This window comes from Pezoporus wallicus, unplaced genomic scaffold (assembly GCF_028554395.1).
Source record: "Pezoporus wallicus isolate ANWC-B61680 ecotype Strahan unplaced genomic scaffold, APGP_CSIRO_Pwel_v1 contig_5879, whole genome shotgun sequence".
In the NCBI taxonomy this organism is placed as follows: Eukaryota; Metazoa; Chordata; class Aves; order Psittaciformes; family Psittacidae; genus Pezoporus; species Pezoporus wallicus.
The window spans coordinates 480,530-502,531 of record NW_026637549.1 but is presented as its reverse complement, the minus strand read 5'-3'; the positions used below and the strand labels follow the sequence as shown (position 1 = coordinate 502,531).

Sequence of the window (22,002 nt, the reverse complement as noted above, 5' to 3'; positions counted from 1 at the left end):
GCCAGTGCTGTAATCTGCCATATTTGGAGAAGCTTGAGTTAGGTCTGCAGCATGTATAAAGTGGCACAGATCTATGGGAGTCTTTGCACCAGCTGCTGAGGATCTTCTTCTTTGCACAGAAATTTGTTGCAGGTTTTTATTTTAATATCTAAATCTAATTTCACCAATAGGTTGATTTATAGTTGTGAAGTTAATCAGCCGTATGCTCTTCTTTGTAGTAAAAAAGGTGCAGAAAGAGCTAAGTGCTAAAAAAAAAAAATAAAATAAAAAAATGCTGCAGCAATGAGCTGCAGAAGTTAACATATACAGTGTCACTCAGCCAAGAGACAGTGAGAGTATAAGGTGGACAAACCTTGCTATACCCAATAGGAGCCCTCAATGAGGAACTTGCAAAACTTGAGCCCAGTGTTGGTGGGAAATGCTTGCCAGGGTTGGGAGTGGGTTTACCAACAAGATTTTATGCTATGGTTTAGTTATCCTTAAAACTGATGTGGCACCAATTTATATTTTTTTTTGGTACAAATCAGAGTTGTTTTCAGACTTTAATATCTAAAGAATCTGTTATGAAAACCAGAACAACTGGAAAACAGGTACCCAAATCATGCCTTACACACCCACAAAAGAGACAAGTGACAGTGTGACAGTTCCCACCATCATGGTTCCTCATGATCCAGAGTATTGGATCTACTGCAGGGATCATCCAGAGCTCAGGCAAACAAAACCTTTAACCAGCTGCAGAGCTGCTCCAAGCAACTACAGAAATTGAACAATTTACTTCAGAAAGGTGTGAGAAACAGGTTGGGCAGTCAATTTGTGTGAGACCTGCTGTGTACTGAAAGACTTGCCAAGTATTTCACTATTTTCAGAGATTACATATGTACATGTCACTAAAACTTCATTCCTTTTGTGGATTCCTTTGAATTTTTCCTGTTTATCTTTGTGGAAGTGTCCAAATCCAACATTTTCATGCTAAAATTGCTTTGGATCATTTACCTTCTTGATATCTTTCCCCACAAAGGAATGCACATTCAATTTCTATTAAAAACTATGACTAAAATCAGAGATTCAGTCACTGTGAATTAATTTCTGAATTCTTACCTTTATTCCTTTGTGAGTTTTCCATGGCATGTGTGGAAAGAGACGGTTCAATTCCCAGCAACTGTATGAAAACCTCAAAGGGCATGTTAGGACTGTCCCAATGTACTTGACTTGAGACTTTTATTTACATTGGTACAACTATGGTGCATGAAGTTTCATTCATGCAGCTTAACTTCTGAGGGAACTACTCCTGCTAGAAGAGACTGACTCTTTGGGAACACTGTTGCTTTTTCTAGCATTTCTGTTGATGCTTATGAGGATGCCAGGAAATAACATAGGTCATGTATTGGTAGAGAGGACCATTATATTTTTACCTGGCCAAGCTCTGCTTCCCTAACCATGTGGTATCTTAAATATTTCACAGATTCAGAAGTGTTTTCTGAGTATATTTCACAGTCCCCTGGATTCTTGCTAAGAGGGGATATGACCTGACCCATTGTTTGTTCTGGGTAGCATATGTAATACTTTGGCTTGTCTTGATTCTTCCCACGTTTTCCTAGGCAATTCTGCATCTTAAGTTTTGCAGATCTTATTGTGGATTTTTTGTGTGGGAGCAGTTTTGTGTTTTCAACTGGTATGGCAGCAGATCAAGCAGGAGGTTTTGGTTTATGAACAGATTCTGGATTTAGGGTTTTTAGAAGATTGCTCTGATTTTTGCCTTGTAAGCCATAGAAGCATATACCATGTATTACTTGATTATAAGTTAGCCCACTCACACAGTAGTTTGCTGACTGCATATTGTAACTTAAGAAGAGGGTTGAAAAACAGAGGTAATACTGAACAAAGCACAGAAGAAGCACATCTCAAGTCCCAGAAATATCAGATGCTGAATGCCTAATGAAATTTCCTAATTAAGCTGCAGGCTTGCAATGAAGTAAGTTAGTGATTGTCTCCTGGTAGCACTATTTTCTGCCTGACGCTGGCCATGTTACATGCTGTATGATTGCCTATCCTGGAATTGGTACCGCAATATCACAGTATCACAGTATGCTAGAGATTGGAAGGGACCTCGAAAGATCATCTAGTCCAATCCCCCTGCCGGAGCAGGAACACCTAGATAATGTTACACAGGAATGTGTCCAGGTGAGTATTGAATGTCTCCAGGGAAGGAGACTCCACAACCTCCCTGGGCAGCCTGTTCCAGTGTTCCGTCACCCTCACTGAGAAGAAGTTTCTTCTCAAGTTTAAGTGGAACCTCTTGTGTTCCAGTTTGTACCCATTACCCCTTGTCCTGTCATTGTTTGCCACTGAGTTGTGGCAATCTCTTTCACTGCAAAATGACCAAGGGGGACCAGATAGTGCTGAGACTGAAGAGGTGCTTCTGAGTTGTTCCACTTCTCTTTCTGGCACACAAACTCTGGGAACAAAGGCTAATGTAGTCTGTTTGTCCTGTTATTCTAAACTGTAGTGCAACTCCTTTCTAAATGCTGAGAACTGGTGTGTGTCAGGTACAAGCACAGATAGGTGCTTCTCAATAAAAACGTGCAGAAGAAAGAAGTTAACAAAATTGTCTGAAGCTCTACAGTGAACCAAGGCTAATGACTTGAACTCAGATCTCCTTACAACTAGTCTTTTGATTTATGTATGTGATTATCCTGAGACTACAAACTGCCAGCACTCACTGTAGCCAAGGCCAAACTGTAAGAAAAATGTGTCTTATTAAAAAAATAAAAAAAGGCAAAACAAAAGTGTACATTTCCCTGTATACATGCTTCTTTGTGTGTGGTATATAACACAGTCTTCCAGACAAATTCCTTGGATCTAATCCTGTTCTCATTAAACCCCCACAGCTCTATGCTTACACTAACGTAACTGAGGAAAGAATTCGTTCCTATAAGAATTATATTTCTAATACAAGGAAACAGAGGCTTTTGGCAAATAACCTATTTTGCAGCTCTTATTGAACAACACTAAAACAAAAAGCATAAAGCAAAGTTGGATCATAAGAGTAACAGAAGAGGGACTGCACCACAACAGAGTAAACAGGAGAGTCCTGTGCAGGTCATATATACTTCTGTTGTGGAGATGATAACTAACCCGTGTAGGTAGATTTCTGTTTTCATGTAAGGCATTAATTGTCCTTTCCACTAACAAAACTTAAATGGTGCTCTGCCTCAGTGGTTGTTCATCTGGTGCAAGTGTAGAATCCAGCAGGGAATAAGACTCTGAAAATGCCCTGCATAAGAAGAGATTTATTCAAAAATTTTGGAAGCATCAACAGAACACTAGGACGGTAGCAATTGTGAATAAGAGAGCTAATAGTTTAGTGAAGAAATTGGGTAAATGCTATGTATTTTCTCTCTTTTATCTTTGGAGTGTGTGTGTAAATGTGTGAAATGGAAAGAAAAGAAATGACTGGAAGATGTGCCTTCCAGGCCATTTTTCTTTTGTTAGTTGTTTTCAGGTTTCTACTAATTCTGACTGGAGAGAAGTAGATCCATGAGATGATCCCTTTTCTATTGCTTGAATGTGAATGCAGCACAGCATACCTGCCTCTGAAGCACTGCTGGTTACAGCTGCTCTGGGAAGCGCCAGTTTTCATGCACAGATTGGCAGGGACCGTGCCATGGATGAGGGGTGCCTTGCCAAATGCATGGCTTTGTGGAGTTAATCATAATATAGTGATCTGTGGCACAGTAAATGTAATTTTGCTATCTTTTAAATTTCTAACTAGGTAAACTGTAGTTCATTACCTTACTGAATACTGAAGGCATTTAATCTTGTAGGAGGTGGCAAGCATAGTGAAATTGAAGGTTTTTAAATTTAAGTAGGTGCTGAGGGGAAACCTTCACTTGTTCTCCTAACTAGTCAGCATTGACTGAAAAAGAATAAAAACTTTACATCACTCATCAAATACATCTAATGGATGTATTTCTAAATCATTTGTGGTTTTTTTACACTTTGTTTTAGGTCCAGGTCTTAGAAAACAGTGTGAAAAGAAATTACACCCTTTTAATTAAAAGGTGTGTGTAGTCTTTTTATTCTATAAGCATTCATCAGATTTTTACCATTTCACTGATTTTGAGAATTGTGTAAAATGGTTGTTTTCTTTGACCTCACTTCTTGAAATGCCTACAGGTTTTCTTGGCAGAAATATTTTCTCCTTCTGTTAACCAAAATGTGTTGGGCTGTGAAAATCACTGAAAGCTGCAGAAATTAACAAAAACAAAGTCTTCTGTTTTCTACATATATTAAAAAAAAGAAAAAAGAAGAAAAATCTGTGTTGGAGTTGACCGTATCTTGGTTTTGCTCTCCTTTTTGGTCATTATGTAGTAATACATATGAGAAAATGCATGTGAGTCTCTTATAATTATGTTCTAATTCAAGTAACTTTTCTCTTTGCTTCAAGTTATCATCATTATGAATGAAAAAATGAAACCACAGCTCTTCTATAGGTGCACAGATTTTGGTTTATGTTGCAGGTAGTTGGTGAGCAGTCAGCTGTATTCCTTGAAGAGTGCTTGCTCAGTTTCTTACATTTGTGACATGTCTTTTAGGTGTTAGAATTATAACATTTTTAATATACTAATGGTTATAGATTGAGTTTTGAGGTGATCTGTTTCACACTTAGTCATGCTGTTATTCTTTCACTTCAAATAAAAAGTTATTGATAGCCAGTTTCTTCAGGTAAATTTTTAAGAGAAAAACTATTTCTAATTATCAGCTCTGCCTGTTTTGCCAAGGAATTTAACATAGTCTATGACATTAATGTCAGCAAGAATAGCATTAAGGAGCAGGGTTTAATTTACTTAGCTGTAACAGAAGTCGGAAATAGCTTTAGCAGTTAAATTACTTGTGGCAGAATTGTTTGTTTATGTCCCTAATATTCCTGTGTGTATTTTTGAATGATAGATCATTTAACATGACTTGCACATCTGAAAGATTAACATTTTACCAACATTCAGTTACCTTATTTGATATTCTTGTTAGTGTAAGAGGCAGTTTAATGGAAAAATGAATGCTAATAAAATGCCTTTTTAGTAATTCATTTTGAAAACCATTTGACCTTAACTACAGCGAAAGTAGACTGTAAAAATCATCATAGATTCCCTTCCTTGAACTTTTCATAATGCTGAAAAATGAGTGAGAGAAAGAAGCAAGATCCAGTTACTGTACCCTGTTTGCACAGCTGTACTTCATTGAGTGAAGGCTTGTGTTACACACAGTTTGTGATAGGAAGTAAATGCTTTTAAAACAACTAAGGAGACAGGTCTTTAACCTCCACCTTTTCAGATGCTTTGTTCACTCATTTAGCTTCTGTTGAGGTCTTGGGAATCATTTCAGATACAAATTATTACTGAGTACTGAAGCTCACCTGAATAATTCATCTCCTATTGAGCTTATTAGGCAGAGATGCATTAAGATGAGGTCAGAGGGGTTTTGAGAGAGATCACTAATTCTTGATATAGTGAATACTTGTTCCTTCAGGAACAAATGCATTTAAAGAAGGAAGAATACTTAGATTTAGTATGAAGTGTTTTATAATAGTTGAAATTACAATTTTATTTCAGCAATTGTAAGGATTTTCAAGGACTTAAACGCATTTAAAAATGATGTCATGTAAATTACCAAACTGCCAAAATTAATTGGATTTAAAATTCTCAATTTCTAGCATAAAACTTTTACCTCCTGTTGCAAGACTATCTAGTCCCCTGAGATAATGAAAACACCTTGAGATTCATTAAGAGGAGTTTTTGGCATTACTTTACACTTGCAAATACATTTTTATCACCAGGCCTAAACTATGGGATGTAAGATTGGCACTATATAATTTCAGGACTTTAAATGCACATTATAAGATCATTCTGTGAATACAATTCTAATATCTGCCAAAGGCACTTTTCTAATTACTCTAGTGAAACAAGTCAGTGGCAAATGGAGCGTGCAGCTGGCGGACAGCCAGTTAAATTTTAATTTCTGTAATCAGCTGAGTCTTTGTGTACGCTTCATCCCTGGAAACACGTGACCTTAAATTTAGGTTTATGCTAAATAGGCATTATTTGGGCTTCATTAACCACCCACTTTTTCATTTTGCTGTAATTAAGGTCATTCTTGTAGCTATACATTTGATGAACCTAAACATTTCTATCTTAACCTCCCACTTAAAGCTGTCCAGATACCAATATACAGTGCAGAGAGCCCACTCCAGTCTGCGCTTAATAAAAAATGTACCTGGAAGTACAGTCAGGATTTTGAAGTATTCTTCACTGCAGCACATTAGAGGTGGTGTGCCTTCAGAGGACATGGCTGACACTGGTTTTGCCCTTATTCCAGCAACTTTTTTTGAACTGTAACATAATAGAGCCACTGCTCTCTGTTGTCTGGGTCCAGAGTTCCCAGCAAGCAGCCATTTGTTTTTCCATTTGTCACTAGCGGGCAGGCAATGGCTGTGTTTTGTGGTCTGTGGTATCAGTGGGCTTGAAGATTTATGCCTTCCAGAAAACTGTAAGCGTAACAGCAGACACCAGTTAAGCTGTTTAAATTTGAAGTGTAAGATTTTTGGAACATTTTGTCTCCCTTTCTGGTCTTGAAATAGATAACTTTAGTAAATAAATGCAGGCATGAAAGCATCCTCAGTCTTTGTCCATCTGAACCCCAGAACAGAGCTCCTACTAACTCTTGTTATCAGGACCAAGCTCAGGTTTTCTGGCTGTTTAACTCCCATCACAAGCATCCTTCTACTCTTCCAGCAATGATATGAGTTCTTGCCACAGCCTTGCCTTCCTCAGCATGAAATCTACACTGACTTCTGTCAACTTACTGACATTTAACACAGCCTACCCAAACTCACCTCTGAGCATTAGGTTTTATTACCTGCTATATAAGGTAAAATAGCAAAGTGTAAGTTGGGGGATTAGTTGATTCTAGCTTATGAAAAAAGGCCTTGGCAAACAAATGTTGCTTTGTTCTCTAGTACATACCTCATTAGAAATTATGTGTTTTGCAGAGGTTAATATACTGTGGGCCTCACACCAAGTACATCACAGTTCTGAAGATTACAACTTATTCACAGCCTTGTGACAATTTGTCCTACAAAGGTACACCTCCTGGGTAGGTTGCACAAGATTTGACAAATTAATATCAGCAAGATGTAGTAAAAGTGAAACAATAGTGTTTATTTTCCTTTAAAGGAAAACATTTTTTTTTTTAAGATATTTGACCCTGGAAACATAAAAGTTGAACCTGAGAAATGTGCGAATCATAAGCTTTAAAAATACATTCATTAATGTTTTCACAGCAAACTTGAAAAAGAATGCAGTAGTTAAGTTTAAGAAGGCTAATTATAGCTCTGCATTTATATTTTCATAACTTTTTTAGTAAAATTGGGCCATTTTTTTCATTCAGTTATTCATGCATAAATACAGCAAAAAGATCAGAGTATAACTACTGTAGAATATGTCTGTGTAACTGAAAGGAGCAGGGAGAGAAATTGTTGCTAGAGATTGCCTTGAACATGCAGATGTATTTGTCTCTGCCCATTCATGTCATGTGTCAATACTCCAGTAAGGGCAGTATGCCACTATTCTTACCTAGTGTTACTTCAGATATGATCTGTTTTAAATGTTGAGCTGTGTATACATGTAATATAAATTAAGGTGAGTACTCATTTACAGATTTAAAACCTTATATTTCCAAATGTATTCATAAATGTAACATACTATTCAGTGTTCAGTTTTGGGCTCAGGGTAATTAGATTCTGCCGATTTTTCTCATTTCAATTTTATGTTCTCGTTTGACTCAGATATTTTTAACTCAGATTGTAGTTTGTTTGATTGTTGTTCTATTTTTTTAATAATTTTAAAATTTTGAATTTTCAGAATTAGAGGTCAAGCAAAGCAATATTCAATGTATTTTTGTATATAAAATATATAAATGCTCCTCTCCAATGATGTATAATACTAGTGGTGGAGGAAACCCACAGTCCTCTGGGAATCTCAACAGCTAGCCTATGAGCAAATGAGTCAAAGCCAAGTGTGTGTACTCACACATGCAAATCCAGTGCACTTCCATTAACTTCAATAAAATTAGTCTTTATTTATGCTCCCATGTCTGCACATGGACTTAATCTGTTGTTTGTAAGTGATTTAAGCACATAACATTAAATGAGTTAAAGTGCTAGGTTAAAATAAAAAATTGCTGCTGCAAACTGTGAAACAGATACTATTCCTTAGATTTGTTTCTTAAAGTCTTCTACGTAAATTCTTAGGTTTTGTTCATCCAGAAAAGAATCATCTGATGTTAGCAGGAGTGCCTCAGATTTAAATGACCACAGTGAACAATAGCGGAAGGGATGCATCTCTGTTACAATACCGCTTCCTATGTAAATATGCCATGTTAAATATTTAACCTTTGCACATTTGCCCATTGGGACCATATGTGCAAATGCTTAACAAAAACAATAATTCAAAACAGACAAAAAGCATGTATGTACATATGGGTGTGTGCATGAGCACTTTGTCTGACTGCCTGATTTTGAGGATGGTCCCTCAGAGAGCATAAGATATTCAGGAAAGCCAAGATGTCTGTTTGCCTTAGATTCTAAAGACCACCCTCAGGACCATGCTGGTATCACTTGGCAAATAATATAGGTACATTTAAAACTCATTTGCTATGAGTAAAGGGAAATAAACCTAGGAATCCATAATACTTTTGTGTGTAGTGGTTTTTCATCAAATATCTGGTATTAGCCAAAATGTTTAGTTAGTATAAATATTGGTTTATCTCCCCCCAGAATGTGAGAGTTATACCAGTTTTCTTTCTCCAAAACCTTACTGTACATGAAAACAACTCCTGCCAATTCTTATAGCACTGCTATTTTTCTAGACTTCCAGACTTGTCCAGAACCCCCTCACTGCTGAAACTCAGTGAAGCCTTTAGTTAATCTTCCTTTGTTGTTGCTGAATGTGTACTGTTGAATGCAGTTCGTCATCCAGTTTTGTGGAGGCTGTGAGAAAGTTGTGGTGGATGGTGTGGGATTGTGGGACTGTTCTACTGCCAGCTGTGTATGTGTTTTAAGTTAAACATTATAAGATAAATAAATCAGCATATTAATCTGTGTGGGTTGTGCTCAAGCTGATTGAAAAGATGTGAAATGAAAGAAAAGAGAAAAACATGCTTTAAGTACAATCAGTGATAGAGGTACACTCCTGAGCTTGGAACCAAATGTGTATTGCTTCATGTCATTTGCACACGCAGTATTTCTGTTACTCCGGTGAACGGGCCATAGAGACGCAGACCTGTTAAGACTGAATGTGGTTTTGAAGCCCATTTTGTGGGGGAAAAAAATGTGGAAATAAAAATGTAAATTCATTTTCAAGAAGAAATCAGCAAGCTAATACTATATAAATTTTTGCTTCTGATAAAATACTTAGTTTAATTGTGAAAAGAAAGAGTTGCATATACACCTCAAAAAGCTATAATTTAATTCTTTGAGTACCAATTCTCAACTTTCCTCTGAGGGTAAGGTTTAATTGCAAATATTAAATCCATAATAATTTGATAGCTTTAGACTATACATTTCGATAAAGGGTTGAACTATACCTTGTTGGTTTAAAAACAGTGGAAAAATCTATATATAGATCTGGAAAGGGAAGAGGTAACACCATTCTTTTCAGCACAGAGTCACAAAGTTAATTTCTTATCTACTGAGGAGTCTGCCAGATCTGGGATTTGTAAGGGATAGGTTTTTTTTTTCTACCCTTTAACTCCTGCAAAATCCTCACACAAGTATAACCCACATGAATTAGCTGTGGGCAGCTGCCCCTTGCCCCTCTGTGTCCTGTCTGATGAGTACTGGACACATCAGCAGGTGTCTCCAGCATGGAGATGGAGGGGCTTAGTGCAGGAAACTCGGCCCACCTGCTAAACCTCAGGAGTTTCTAGTGTTTCCCTATCTATTGTGGAAGCATTTATTAGCTTTTACTTGCAAATGGGAGGGAGAAAGGTGGAGCATGCCCATGTCAGAGAGTGTGCAGCAGACATGCACCCTTCAAAAGGGGCAGTGCCTTAAGTGTGAAGCTACACATCTGCAGTGCAGCAGCCCCAGCTACAAATCCGTCTCCACTCCCTTGCTGCGTGCCTTTCCCATCAGGTTATCAGTTATTGCAGCGCTCTCTCAATCTGTCCCTGAATCCACAAGTGGGAAAAGATCTGCGAGTGTGATAAACAGTTTTCTGCAGTTTTGACCATAGATAACATCTTGGAAGCATAAAAGCTTTTCCTCTACAGATTAGTGAAAGCTGGTACATTCCCATGAAATGTTTTGATATGGGGAATTGGCATTTCCAGTGAAAAACTATTTAATGATTTTATTGGGTTTTTTTCTGACATTGATCTTGTTGTTTCAGTGGAACCACCAATAGGAGAAACTGAATCTTTGTTTGGGAGAGGTTTTTATTCATCCCTGTGGGTTCTACTTCTGTAAATGATCTTTGAAATCCTTAATCTGTGCAAAATAAAGCTTGCATTGCAAGGAAACTTGAGGCAGTTAGGAAATAATTCTCCTTCGTCAATCTCAAATTTACCTGTGGATTTATATGAAAATTCTCTCCTCTCACCACTTAACAGAGAAATCCTCGTACTCATTGTGAGAAGTAGGTTAGAAAATAAATATGAAGATGATCCTTTCTTCTCCTCTGAGTCATCTGCAAATACCACCAAATTGTCTCTGGTAGTTCTAGGGAAAAACCATAAAATTTTTAACCCTGCTTTCAGTCCTGCAACCATTTCCATGAATAATCTGAAAACCATCTGTTTGGTTTTAGTTTCTGTTTTGTTCTTGGGTTTTGTTTGTTTTTTTTTGTGGGGTTGTTTTTTTTTTTTTGGAAGGGGGGGTTGGTTGTTTGTTTCTAAAATCAACTTCCTTTCCATTTCCTTTAAAAAATTTCCTGCTCTTATCATGCCATTAGACAGGTACAATCAATAATAAGAGAAAACTAAAGTAGCTTTACTTAAACATGGCCATGGGTCCTACTCCGCTGGCTTCTTTGTGAGATAACCTTTGAGAAAAAACATGACAGCCTTCTGGCTGTTGTGAGACAAATATCTCTCAGGTTAGAGGAATGAGGAAGAAGGAACTCGGAAAAGACTGACTCAATGACAGTGTTTAGGCTATGTTTCCTAAACTATGGGAGGCTTGCACTACATTTTTGTTTCAGAGCATGGTTTGTGGGGTTTCATTCAGTAGTTTTCTGCACAAGGCAGTGTGATCTGTGTTTTTAATTTTTAAAGAAATCTCATGCTCATCTACTCCAGAATTTCATGTTTAAGGGCCGCATGCCCCAATGGCATTTACTAGCTACCCATGTTAGGTAAGAGTTGCTGTGAATTTTTGTGAGTTTGCTTAGATTGAGTGATTCTTAGGCATTGAATATGCAAAATTCACCTTCCAAATATATTTTTCTTTTATTTTATAAATGTTATGCAAACTCTTCAGCCTTTGAGGGTCAGACTGATTAAAACAAAATAGCTATTTGCATTATTTCCCCCAAGCTCCAAAAGCTCAATATATTTCTTCCACCACAATTCCTTTACTTTTTGGAAAAGTACTTTGAAGATATTCAACCAGAAACACTCCATGTGCAGTTTGTGGGGCAGCTGTAATCTGTGAAGCCTTGACTGGAGTTTATGAAATCACAGCTGTCCCAGTCTTACCAGGTGATACTGCAGCAACATAAGGTATTTTTAATTATGCTTCAGTTGTCCAGTGTTGCCGCCAGCATGCCAAACTGGGATTGCAGGGCCTTAGTCCTCCATTGGCTCAAGACAGTGAGATACTGCTGTGGTGATGTTCTCAAGAGCATTATTCACACCATGAGGATGGAGGTGCAGTTGTTTTACAACCTCGGTGTGACATCTTACCTACTGAGTAGGCCCTTTGGCAAAAACTGGGGGAATATTGACATTAATATGTGTGCAGACCTACGCTAAAGGAATTCCTGGCTCAGGAGGCCTGTCATGTCTATCAGACTGCTTTCTCTGATGTTCAAATATTTGATTTTTGTGAGAAGGGCAATAGGAACTTGAAAACGAATTTTGTTAATTTTGCTGTTTCACAGGGAGCTGTTATCTTCTATCCAGATTTTTCAGATTTTCCCTGAGTGCTAAAGAGTTTTAAAGTTTTAAAGATAGCTCCACTACTGCTTGGTTTAGAGAAAATCTCTGTATTGTAGGGAAGGATTGTTTTTAATGCAGCTGGTATAAAACAGTGTCAGGTAAAAGAAAAAAAAAAAAAAAGGCCTTTTTCTGAAGAAAGCACAGAGAGTTGTAGTACGTGAAGGTCTTGGAAGTCTTTTTCTATTGCTCAGCCAATTAAGCAATTAATGGTGAAATTCCGGGCACTCGGTGTCTTTGCTAAGTAAGCAGTTTTCTGAAGCTGTTTTTGTGTTAGCACAGCTTTAGAGCTCAGCAATGTATTGGAGCTTCAAGGGAGATATCATGAGGAATTTATAATTAACTTTGAAAGCCAAGTTGCCTTGCCCTTATGGTGCTCACATAGGGAGTTTGAATGGAAAAGCTATAGTGTTATAAATTCACACTTTTCTTACTCTATGATAATTCTCCCCTATATGTGAACCCTCCGTGTCGAGGATATGTTGTTTCCTGCTCCATATAGTAGGCAGAATAAACATCTAGATTTCTGAGTTCTTTTCTTGATGTTTCTATTTGCTCAGTATGACTTTTGGGAAATCACTTTTGCATCAGTTTGTCTCATTTGCTATAGTACATCTAGGAGTAATATAATAATCAGTATCTATTCTCTGTCTACATTATGGAGGTATTAGAAGAAGCAATTATCTTGTGTAGTGCTTTGAGCTCTTGAGATAATACTTTGTTATATCATCACAAGTTTAGAATTATGAATCTAATGTATATTTTCTTTCTCATTTTTCAGATTTTAAACTTGCCCATGGCTCTTTTCATTCCCTCGTCAGTGTTTGCTGTTCATCTGCAGTTTAATCTACTCTACCAGTTTTGGATACATACAGAGGTAAACCAGGTTTTTAAGCCATACCTAAACAGTTAGCCTGGAGCAGTGTCCTGGAAATCTACTAGCAGCTGATTTATTGTGTAAGAAAAATCTTTGTCTGACTTCTTTAAGGAGAAACATCTGTTCATTTTTATTCCTTTTTCTGAATATATATTGCTAAGTTTATAAGAAGCAATGAGGCCAGTTGGTCCCAATTAGATTTAAAAAAAAAAAGAGCAACTGTAAGGAATCAAAACTTTTTGCTATTTTAATACTATATTTTCCTATCTTGCAGCTTATTAAATGTTTCTGGCAGATACTGAAACTGATTTCATTTCTAAGATAAATATTTTAGGGAAAAATATCCAAAACCCAGCACTTCTTAAAGATCATTTAGAGTTTCAACTGAAGTCAGATATTGTTTCCTTCTTTGTGCAAGTAGTTCTCAGATGACAAATGCTCTTTGATTATCTGATAGCTATTTGTTTATGAGTGCACCTATTTATTTGTTTTGAGAGTGCATAGACCATCCAGTTTACATATATATACAGTTAATAACTTGCTATAATTAGTATGTAATTTCTTCCACTTCTCAGGTAGCTGAATGGCCTTCTGCTTCTTTGCATACAGTAGAGGTGCTTAAAGGTATCCCATGTTATAAGGCTGTAGCATATTTCTTAGTAGCCCATAGTGGGCTGTGGGCTAATTATCTCTACAAGACTTATTCCTTTGATTATTCTGACTATACATATGCCTTTTTTCCTCTGTAATTTCCTTATGTGATCTATAGGAATTTTTTTTTTACGGCTTTTTTTTTTTTTTCCGGCTATTTTAAGCTATTGTGTTGCTCAAATTACTTTCTCTTTTCTGTGCATTTCCCAGGGGGTAGGAATTGTAAGGCAAAAATCTACTTAGAGTGACCCAATAGAAAACTCCTGGTTTTGAAATTTCACTTCTCCTGGGCACATTTCTGAAATCATTAATACATATCTGATGCTCTACAACACCTCATGAACAGGAAAGGCTTACAAGAAAATGTCACACACATCACCAGAACTGGCATAAACTCAAGGAATGCATAATTAAACTTGTCAAAATTGTTTTGAACAAATTTGAACACTTTGAAATTACACCAACTGAATACTCTGAATCACATGCTAGCAGGTGCTTTGCTGATGCCTTAGGTTCCCCAATCTGGCTTTACTGTGTTTTGCCACTAAGAGAAGTACAATATGCCTCATCTACCTCTTCTTTGCTCTCTGAAGCCTTTTCTTCCTTGGCTGAGAGGGTTCTAATGTTCTGGTACGTAGCACTAACTTAATGAGTCTCGACACTGGTGCCACAGTGTGCGTCTAAAATTTCTAAAATGAATTTCAGAGGCTTATGAATTGCCTACATCCCTCTAAAGTGCTAAATCCTTCACAGGGCTTAAAAGGAATTTCCATAGCATATGTGCAATCTGCCAAGTTTATAGACTAGTCTAAACAAGAATGAATTTCAGTCTCAATGAAAAGATAAGCACTCCTTACTATTAAATTATTGTGCCTGTAGAAAAACAGTGGATCTTTTGTACTGATCCAGTTGATCCAGTCATAGATCTTTGTTTGCAAGGGAAGTTATTCTTAATTTTGCTATTGTTGATTTTATAACACAGCTGAAATCAGTTGAAATATGTTGAAGTTATGCTTTAAGCTCAAAAACCATGTCAAAATAGAAATAGGGTTACACCATGTATTAGCAGATTTCCTGCTCTCAAGGGCAAGAGCATAACAGAAAAGAGAAGGAAAGGAAATAGTTGTAGCTTTTGCAGCCATGCAGGTTTATAGTGGCCAGTATTTTTGTTGAAATTAATAGGATGCTTCACCATTATGCTGGGTTTTGTTGTTTTTTTGGTTTTTTTTTGTTTGATTGTTTGTTTTGTTTTGTTTTGTTTTTTGTTGTTTTGTTGTTTTGTTTTTTTCTTTTTTTTTACAACTATTACAATGTAATAAGCTCTGGCATCTCTATTTTTTTTTTTTTTCTATCAGCCGTTTTCCTGAATTTAAATGATTCTAATTGTCTTACAGTGATTATGGTAAAATGGAAATCCTTTCTGTAAGTCTCTGTTTCCTGACATGAGAGGTCTGTTTAGGGCTGCAGGTCTGGTGTTGTATAGAAAACCTAGCTAGCAGCTAGGCTGCTGCTAGCCCTTGCTCTGAGAGCTGAGATTCATCATCCCCCAACAGCTCTGGTGTCCTCTGGGAGCCCATGGTGGCTGCTGTTGCTACGTGACAGTACCTGTCATTAGGGGTCTAGTGTAGATATGCTTCATTATATCTATTCTGCCAGTGAGAGTTGTAATAGTTTGCGTCTAACATGCAGGAGCATTTGGTAAGAAATGTTAATTTTGTCCTCAGATTTCTATTGCTTTTAATCAGTGTCAGCGTTTCCTTACACAAGATTTGGCCCCATATTGATTGGTCAAGTATGATTGGATATTGTAACTTCACAACTTCTGATTATACATCTTTTTCCTTTAGAAAAAGAAAGTCTAGTAAGATACGGGAAAAAAAAAATCTATTTAATAGGTAAATTTTTGACATAGCACTGAAAATCTTAATAAAGGATATGCAAAATTATCGCTTTCAAAAAAAAATCAACAAAACAACACCGCAATATTTAAGTAATAAGAAAGAATGAAAGCTTATGAGGGAAGATGTTTAGTTTTGGGACTAATTTAAATTGAATTTTGTAATTACAAGAGAATGATTATGCTGTGCTGAAACTTTCTATGCCATGTTTCAGCCTGGCACAAAAGTTCATAGCCCTGATAGTTTCCTTTAATTTTGAATGTATCCATTGTTTCATACAATACTAAGAGAAGTTGCATATGTTATAACTTTGATTTCTCCAATATTTGTTACATTAGTTTTCGTCCAGCTTTTCTACCAGCAAATCAGATATGGTTTATTTTATTTTAACTCAAGTGGCTCGTATATTACTCTGAAGAGGGTATACCAAATCATAAAGATCAAAAGTACTCATTCTATCTCAGTTAGATTTCTTTATTTCCTGAATACTTGGTATGCATTAGCTTTTGGCCTTTAATGTAAAATAGTGCAGCATTTAAAATACCATAAATCTTACATAGAGATTATACTATACCATTATCTTGGTGCTAGAGATCTTTTATTACTACCAAAATCAGAATGGGCTATTGATAAAGGAAAGGCATTTCTGTAATTATTAAAGAAGGGTTGGGTGTTCTAGAGTAAAAACATGACTTTGTGACTTAAGTTATTCATTTGCACTTAACTATATTCTACATTAAAAGAACTTTTGCTGTCTGAAACCCGCTTTTTTCTTTTTTCATTGTTCTGTGCATTATTGCACTGTGCACATGGCAATCTGAAATTATATCAGAAATTTCCCAAAGATCTTTTAAAAATCTTTAAGTATCAACAAGGTATTGAAATAAATTCATATTTATTTAAATGATAAGCAAACCAAAACAAACACAAAACAAACAAACAAAAAATACCCCCACACTAACAAAACAACAAAAAATAAAAACCCAAAACAAGTGAAGAAAACACTTAACATTTTTCTGTAATGGTGCATAAAGATAGGAGGTATCTAAAAGATGTGTAGATATGGCACATGGGGACATGGTTTAGTGGTGAACTTGGTAGTATTAGGTTTATGGTTGAACTCCATGATCTTAAAGATCTTTTCCAACCTAAATGATTCTGTGATTCTATGATCTCAATAAATCAAGAGAAAATAATTTTTAGTCCTATCCAGTACTGTTTAGGTCAATGGAATGAGTCAGTAGATCTGATCTTAAATGGTCTGGGAGAAATGTTTCTACAACTAGACCATTCTCATCTAGGTCATGAGGGGAGTAAAAAAAAATAATAAAATACTTTGGTCAAAGAGCTCTAAAAGTCTAATTTTTCAAAAGCCACAAAATGTTTCAGGACTTACTGACAGACAGAAATACTCCATTTCAGTTTATTTTCACAGGTGATTCAGAAGTTCTATGGCTCATATTAAACTATATCCTTCCATTATGCATTTATTACAACCAATAAGTTAGGTGTGTTTATAACCTGATAGACACCTGTGAAAAACAGAAATTAGTTTATGTTGGTTTAGCTGTAATTTTTATGAGATGTCAAAATGTATTTGGAAAGTATCAACTGAATCAATCCCTGATGGTGGTAATTGCAGCAGCAGATTATTCCTTGCCCGTTTGATCTTTGACATGCATTAGTTTCTGTTTAATTTTCTAATTTAAGGAAAGACTGTAATCTGCCCTTTACCATACTCAAGGAAGTCAGGTTTCTTAAAGCATCTCTTTTTCTCTTGTTTAAGTCTGTCTACCTCATCAAACTCTGGGAGCAGAAAAAGGTGAACCACTGCTATTAAACAGAAGTAGCATGGGTGAAAACACGCAAGGAATGAGAAAAATTCTGGCAACACCTCATGCAGACTGGAGAAGAAGATGTGAAATTGCTACAAATACAAGCCAAAATACATTTATTTTTGTCAGAAATCACCAACTAAGTAAAACTGAAACTTGCTGTGGAAGTATATTTTATTTGTCAAAAAATATTTTGTCCTTATGTGAAGTGTGTACTAGTCTTAAATTTCTTTCTATGACTTGCTTTGGCTTTGACTTCTGCTCAGTTTTCTTTAATGAAAATCTTTTAAAGAGAGAGGAATTGTGGAGGCTTCATGCTTTCATCGAAAGGAATTCCATTCCTGGCAGGAATCCGTGCGCAGCCCGTCTAGGCGCCCTGAGTACAGGTGAGATGTTGTGGCCCAATCCTGAAGTCCTTACATAAACCAGCTCTTACCTAGGAAGATGGCCAAATTCAGAAAAAGTCTTCTATGGGTTTTTTGGGGGGGTTTTGGTTGTGGTTTTTTTTTCCAAAATATGAGAATAAGGTCAATAAGAAAATTGAACAAGCAGGCTGAAGAACCAAGTAAATTTAAGTAAAAGAAATAAAAAATTATGTATTTCTTGGAAGTAGCAGTATACAAGTAATTACTGCATCAATAGCAAAAGCTATTCTTGAAACTCTAGAGGGCATATGTGTCTTTTAAAGAAGAAGCTATTTGAGACAAACATCTATTGGATGGTGATTAAAGGAATCATAAGATCTCTAGGACAATGTGATAAAAAAGTGACAGCATGAGACAATAGATAAAATAGTCATTAATTCCCAGGCCCTACCAATTGAGATTGGTCCTCTATTTCTCTACAGATTTCGTTTTTCCATTTTCTTGTACCTACCTTATCCACATTTTGTGCTGTAATCTCATTTAAATAAACAAGAAAGGAATGCAGGAGAAAACAGTTGTACCAAGGTTTATGTAAAGTACTTTCGTAGTTTAGTGATTTAGAAGGGATTTAATAATCCATTTTGTAGAACTGAAAGGTAAATTTGATCAAGAAATGAGACTTTGAATTTAAAACGTATTTTAACAACACGTATTTGACTATAATAGTTTTGAGCGTTTGCATTGGGAAGAAGATGGTTTTGGTTTTGTGCTTGTATTGTGGAGTTGGAGAAAGATTTTTCATAATGAGCTAAAATCTTCAATAGTTTGCAAATGAAAAATGGAAATGCACTGCTGGTAGGTAAAAAGTACAAATGCATATATTAATGCTTAATTTAATGTACTGTGAATAGTTCCTTTGGGGTCAGTAAGTAATTAGTCAAATTTAATGTGTGGAAGTTTTTGCAAAATGGGGGTAAACAAGTAATATTGAATGGATCACAGTGGAAACAGGGTGTGGTGAGCTGATCTGATTTTCTGGCTGAGATGAGAAATGTGGGGGTTTTTTTGATTTTCTTTTATTGGTGGTGGTAGGGTTTTTTTTTAATCTAAAGGGCATAACCAGTAAAAAGTAAAATCAGTAGTAATCCAGTGTATTGAATAGTACACTGAAATTGAGTAATTGTGAAATTGCAGTATCTCTTGAATTCGATTCTGGAAGCTCATTTTGAATTTAAATAGCATATCCTGTCTCTGCTTCCTCCTGGCTTCCCCTCCTCCCTGGCAGAGCATGAGGCTCACAAAGTCCTTGGCCAAACCAAAACATCCTTGTTATCATCTCTGTTCCCGAGCTGAAAGTCAACACACTGCACTGCACCAGCTACCAAGAAGGAGAAAAATGACTGCTGCTGCTGAACCCAGGACAGTGAACAAAACCTTTCTTTTTATGTATTCTAATGTATTGGTTGTACAAATGAAAGTACAAACTTATTTTCTTCAATTCAGCCACTATCGCCAAAAATATACATGGGTCTGTCTGATGTGCTCTTTCAAATTAGAAACACACAAATCTGTCCTAGTCAGGTTACAAGGGATCAAAAACTTGCCATTCATGAGACTTTTGCTAAAAGTCACCAAAAAGATGAATCTAATTAAAGGTGATTGCAGCCATTCTGCTAGTCTGATTTTCAAGATTGTGTCTGACAAGTCTCAGTGATGCAGAAGATTTAAGTGGAATTCCTAGAAACAGATCAGATTGTCTGACAGCGTAGTGGCTTTTAGAAGCTGGATTTTCTCACTGTTACAAAGATTCAAGAAATTATTCTAAAACCAATGGGGAATGAACTAATCACTGATTTACATAAAGAAAAGCATTTTGGTTTAAAAAAAAAAATTCTGGTCCCATTTGTGATAGTTGATGCTTTTATCATCCAGAAATCCATTGTTCTCCTGCTGCCAAGTCTCAACTCAAGCATTTACTGTGGAGGGAAGGAGAAAAAATAAATCAATAAGCATCATGGAGATAAAAATGCTTTCTTTAAGGCAGACAGGTCCACATAAGATATATATATACGTATATATATATACACAATATAGACAATAAAACTCAAACATGATTCTAAGAAACAAAGTCATCTCATGGTTTCAACACAGCCTGTCTGCCAAAATGGTTGTCGTGGTTTAAACCCAGTCAGGTAATTCGTTCGCTCACTTCCCCCCCTTTCTTGCCCTCCCCCTGCTCTCGGAGGGACGGAGAGGAGAATCAAAAGAATGCAACTCCCACGGGTTGAGATAAGAACAGTTTAGTAACTAAGGTATAACACAAATCACTACTGCTACCACCAATGATAATAATGATAAAGGAAATAACAAGGGAAGAGAATACAACACCTCACCACCCACTGACCGATAACTCGCCCCTCAAGCCCGACCAAGCTCCGACCGATACCTCCTCCAACCCTGCAGTCTCCCAGCCCTTCCGGCTAACTCCCAGTTACATCCTGGGCATGACGTGCTGTGGTATGGAATACCTCTTTGGTCAGTTTGGGTCAGGTGTCCTGTCTCTGCTTCCTCCCAGCTTCCCCTCCTCCCTGGCAGAGCATGAGGCTCACAAAGTCCTTGGCCAAACCAAAACATCATTGTTATCAGCTCTGTTCCCGAGCCGAAAGTCAAAACACTGCACTGCACCAGCTACCAAGGAGGAGAAACATGACTGCTACTGCTGAACCCAGGACAATGGTTTATTAGATTTTCTGACTAACCTGCAGGATGAAAGTCTTATCATCATTGCACTTGCCAGAGCGTGGAGAAGAGCGCAGCTAACGACACTATCACTAAGCAGAAATACTAGCAATAAATGCAAAATGTGTTCCAGTCTTCCATGTTTCACTCCCCCTAAGAGAGGAGGAAAGTATTATCTTGCTTCATACATAAAGCCTATAGCTGCCTTTTAGTTTAAATGAAAAGAATAACAAAAAGAGAGAAAACATTTGTAGGCGAGCGCACTGTCTTGCTAAGTGTAGGCTGCACTTGAGCACAGTTTGTCAGGAAAAAAATAGTGGGTTGAGGTTTGGAGTTCCTTCCTTGGTGATTAGGACCTCAGAGATAATTAGGAGAGCCGTTACTAGGTGATATCCCCAGGATAAGCCTGCTACTTAAAAACTGTGTGCTCCTTCGCACTTTTAGGTATCTGAGTCTACCTTGTGTCAAGTAGGTATCTGAGTCTACCTTGTGTCAAGTGCCTTGACACAGTGAGTTAAGTATAACTTTTCTTTCAGCTAAACTGCAGTATAGAGAGGGACTTAAAAATATGTAAGTCGTTTAAATGAGCTTAGTGTTCTGCACCTAGTAGCTCTGAGTGCAACATGCAGCACAGGCGCCATGATAATTTTCATTCAAAAAGTGGCTGCACCACAATAATCGGCTTGTATTGGTGATTTGCATTGATGGGCAGAACTCCAGGCAGAAGAACCCTTCCCTTTCTTTGTTGAAGCTGGGTCACTGGTGAGACCAGAAATGAAAAGTTATGGGACAAGAGCATAAGCAGGAACTTCCTTTTAATCATAATGATGAAGTCTTTATTTTTGAGTGTTGGCTTCTGGGCCTTTCACCAAAGACTCTTCTTGCAAGAGACAGCTGTGAAATGCTTCAGCAGCAGTGGGACTGAATACTTTTAATGTATCTGCAGATACCCTATAACTAAAAATTGTACTTGAAGAATTTTACTTAGGCTACTTGTGTCTATTATGTCTCTGGAGAATTATGAAGATAAAAGTGAAATTAGCTACTTAGAGATGAAGTGCATTTCAGTACATTCTGCGTCCTGCAAAACAATCTAAATAACTTGTTTACCAAATAAATTTAACATAATAACCACATTAATGTGAATATAAGTTAGAGAAACTGCTCTTTGTCAAAGAAAAAAAAATCATCTTAATATATTGCATGTAATACTCTTGAGTTTTTCTCCTAACTTGTACTCACTGAGAATCTGTCTAAATGGCTTCAAAGCTGACAGAAAATTTGAAGCATCCTTATTTGATAAAACATAAAATGTGGGCTGCTGCCTATATTTTGATCTGTTTAAGGGAGAAGGTGAAGAGCTACACTTGGCTATATTTTATTTTTTTTCAGGACTGGCACACTGATTTGTTTTTTATTATTTATTA

The 22,002-nt window shown here is 36.7% G+C and overlaps 1 protein-coding gene across 1 annotated transcript in view; it reads left to right on the top strand.

Moving 5' to 3' along the window:
* The window catches only part of AGMO (alkylglycerol monooxygenase), a 138,977-nt gene that overhangs the window by 74,283 nt on the left and 42,692 nt on the right, over positions 1-22,002 (top strand). The window contains 2 exon segments of the mRNA XM_057406227.1: positions 7,046-7,149; positions 12,992-13,087. Coding sequence (XP_057262210.1) covers positions 7,046-7,149; positions 12,992-13,087 — 200 coding nt within the window.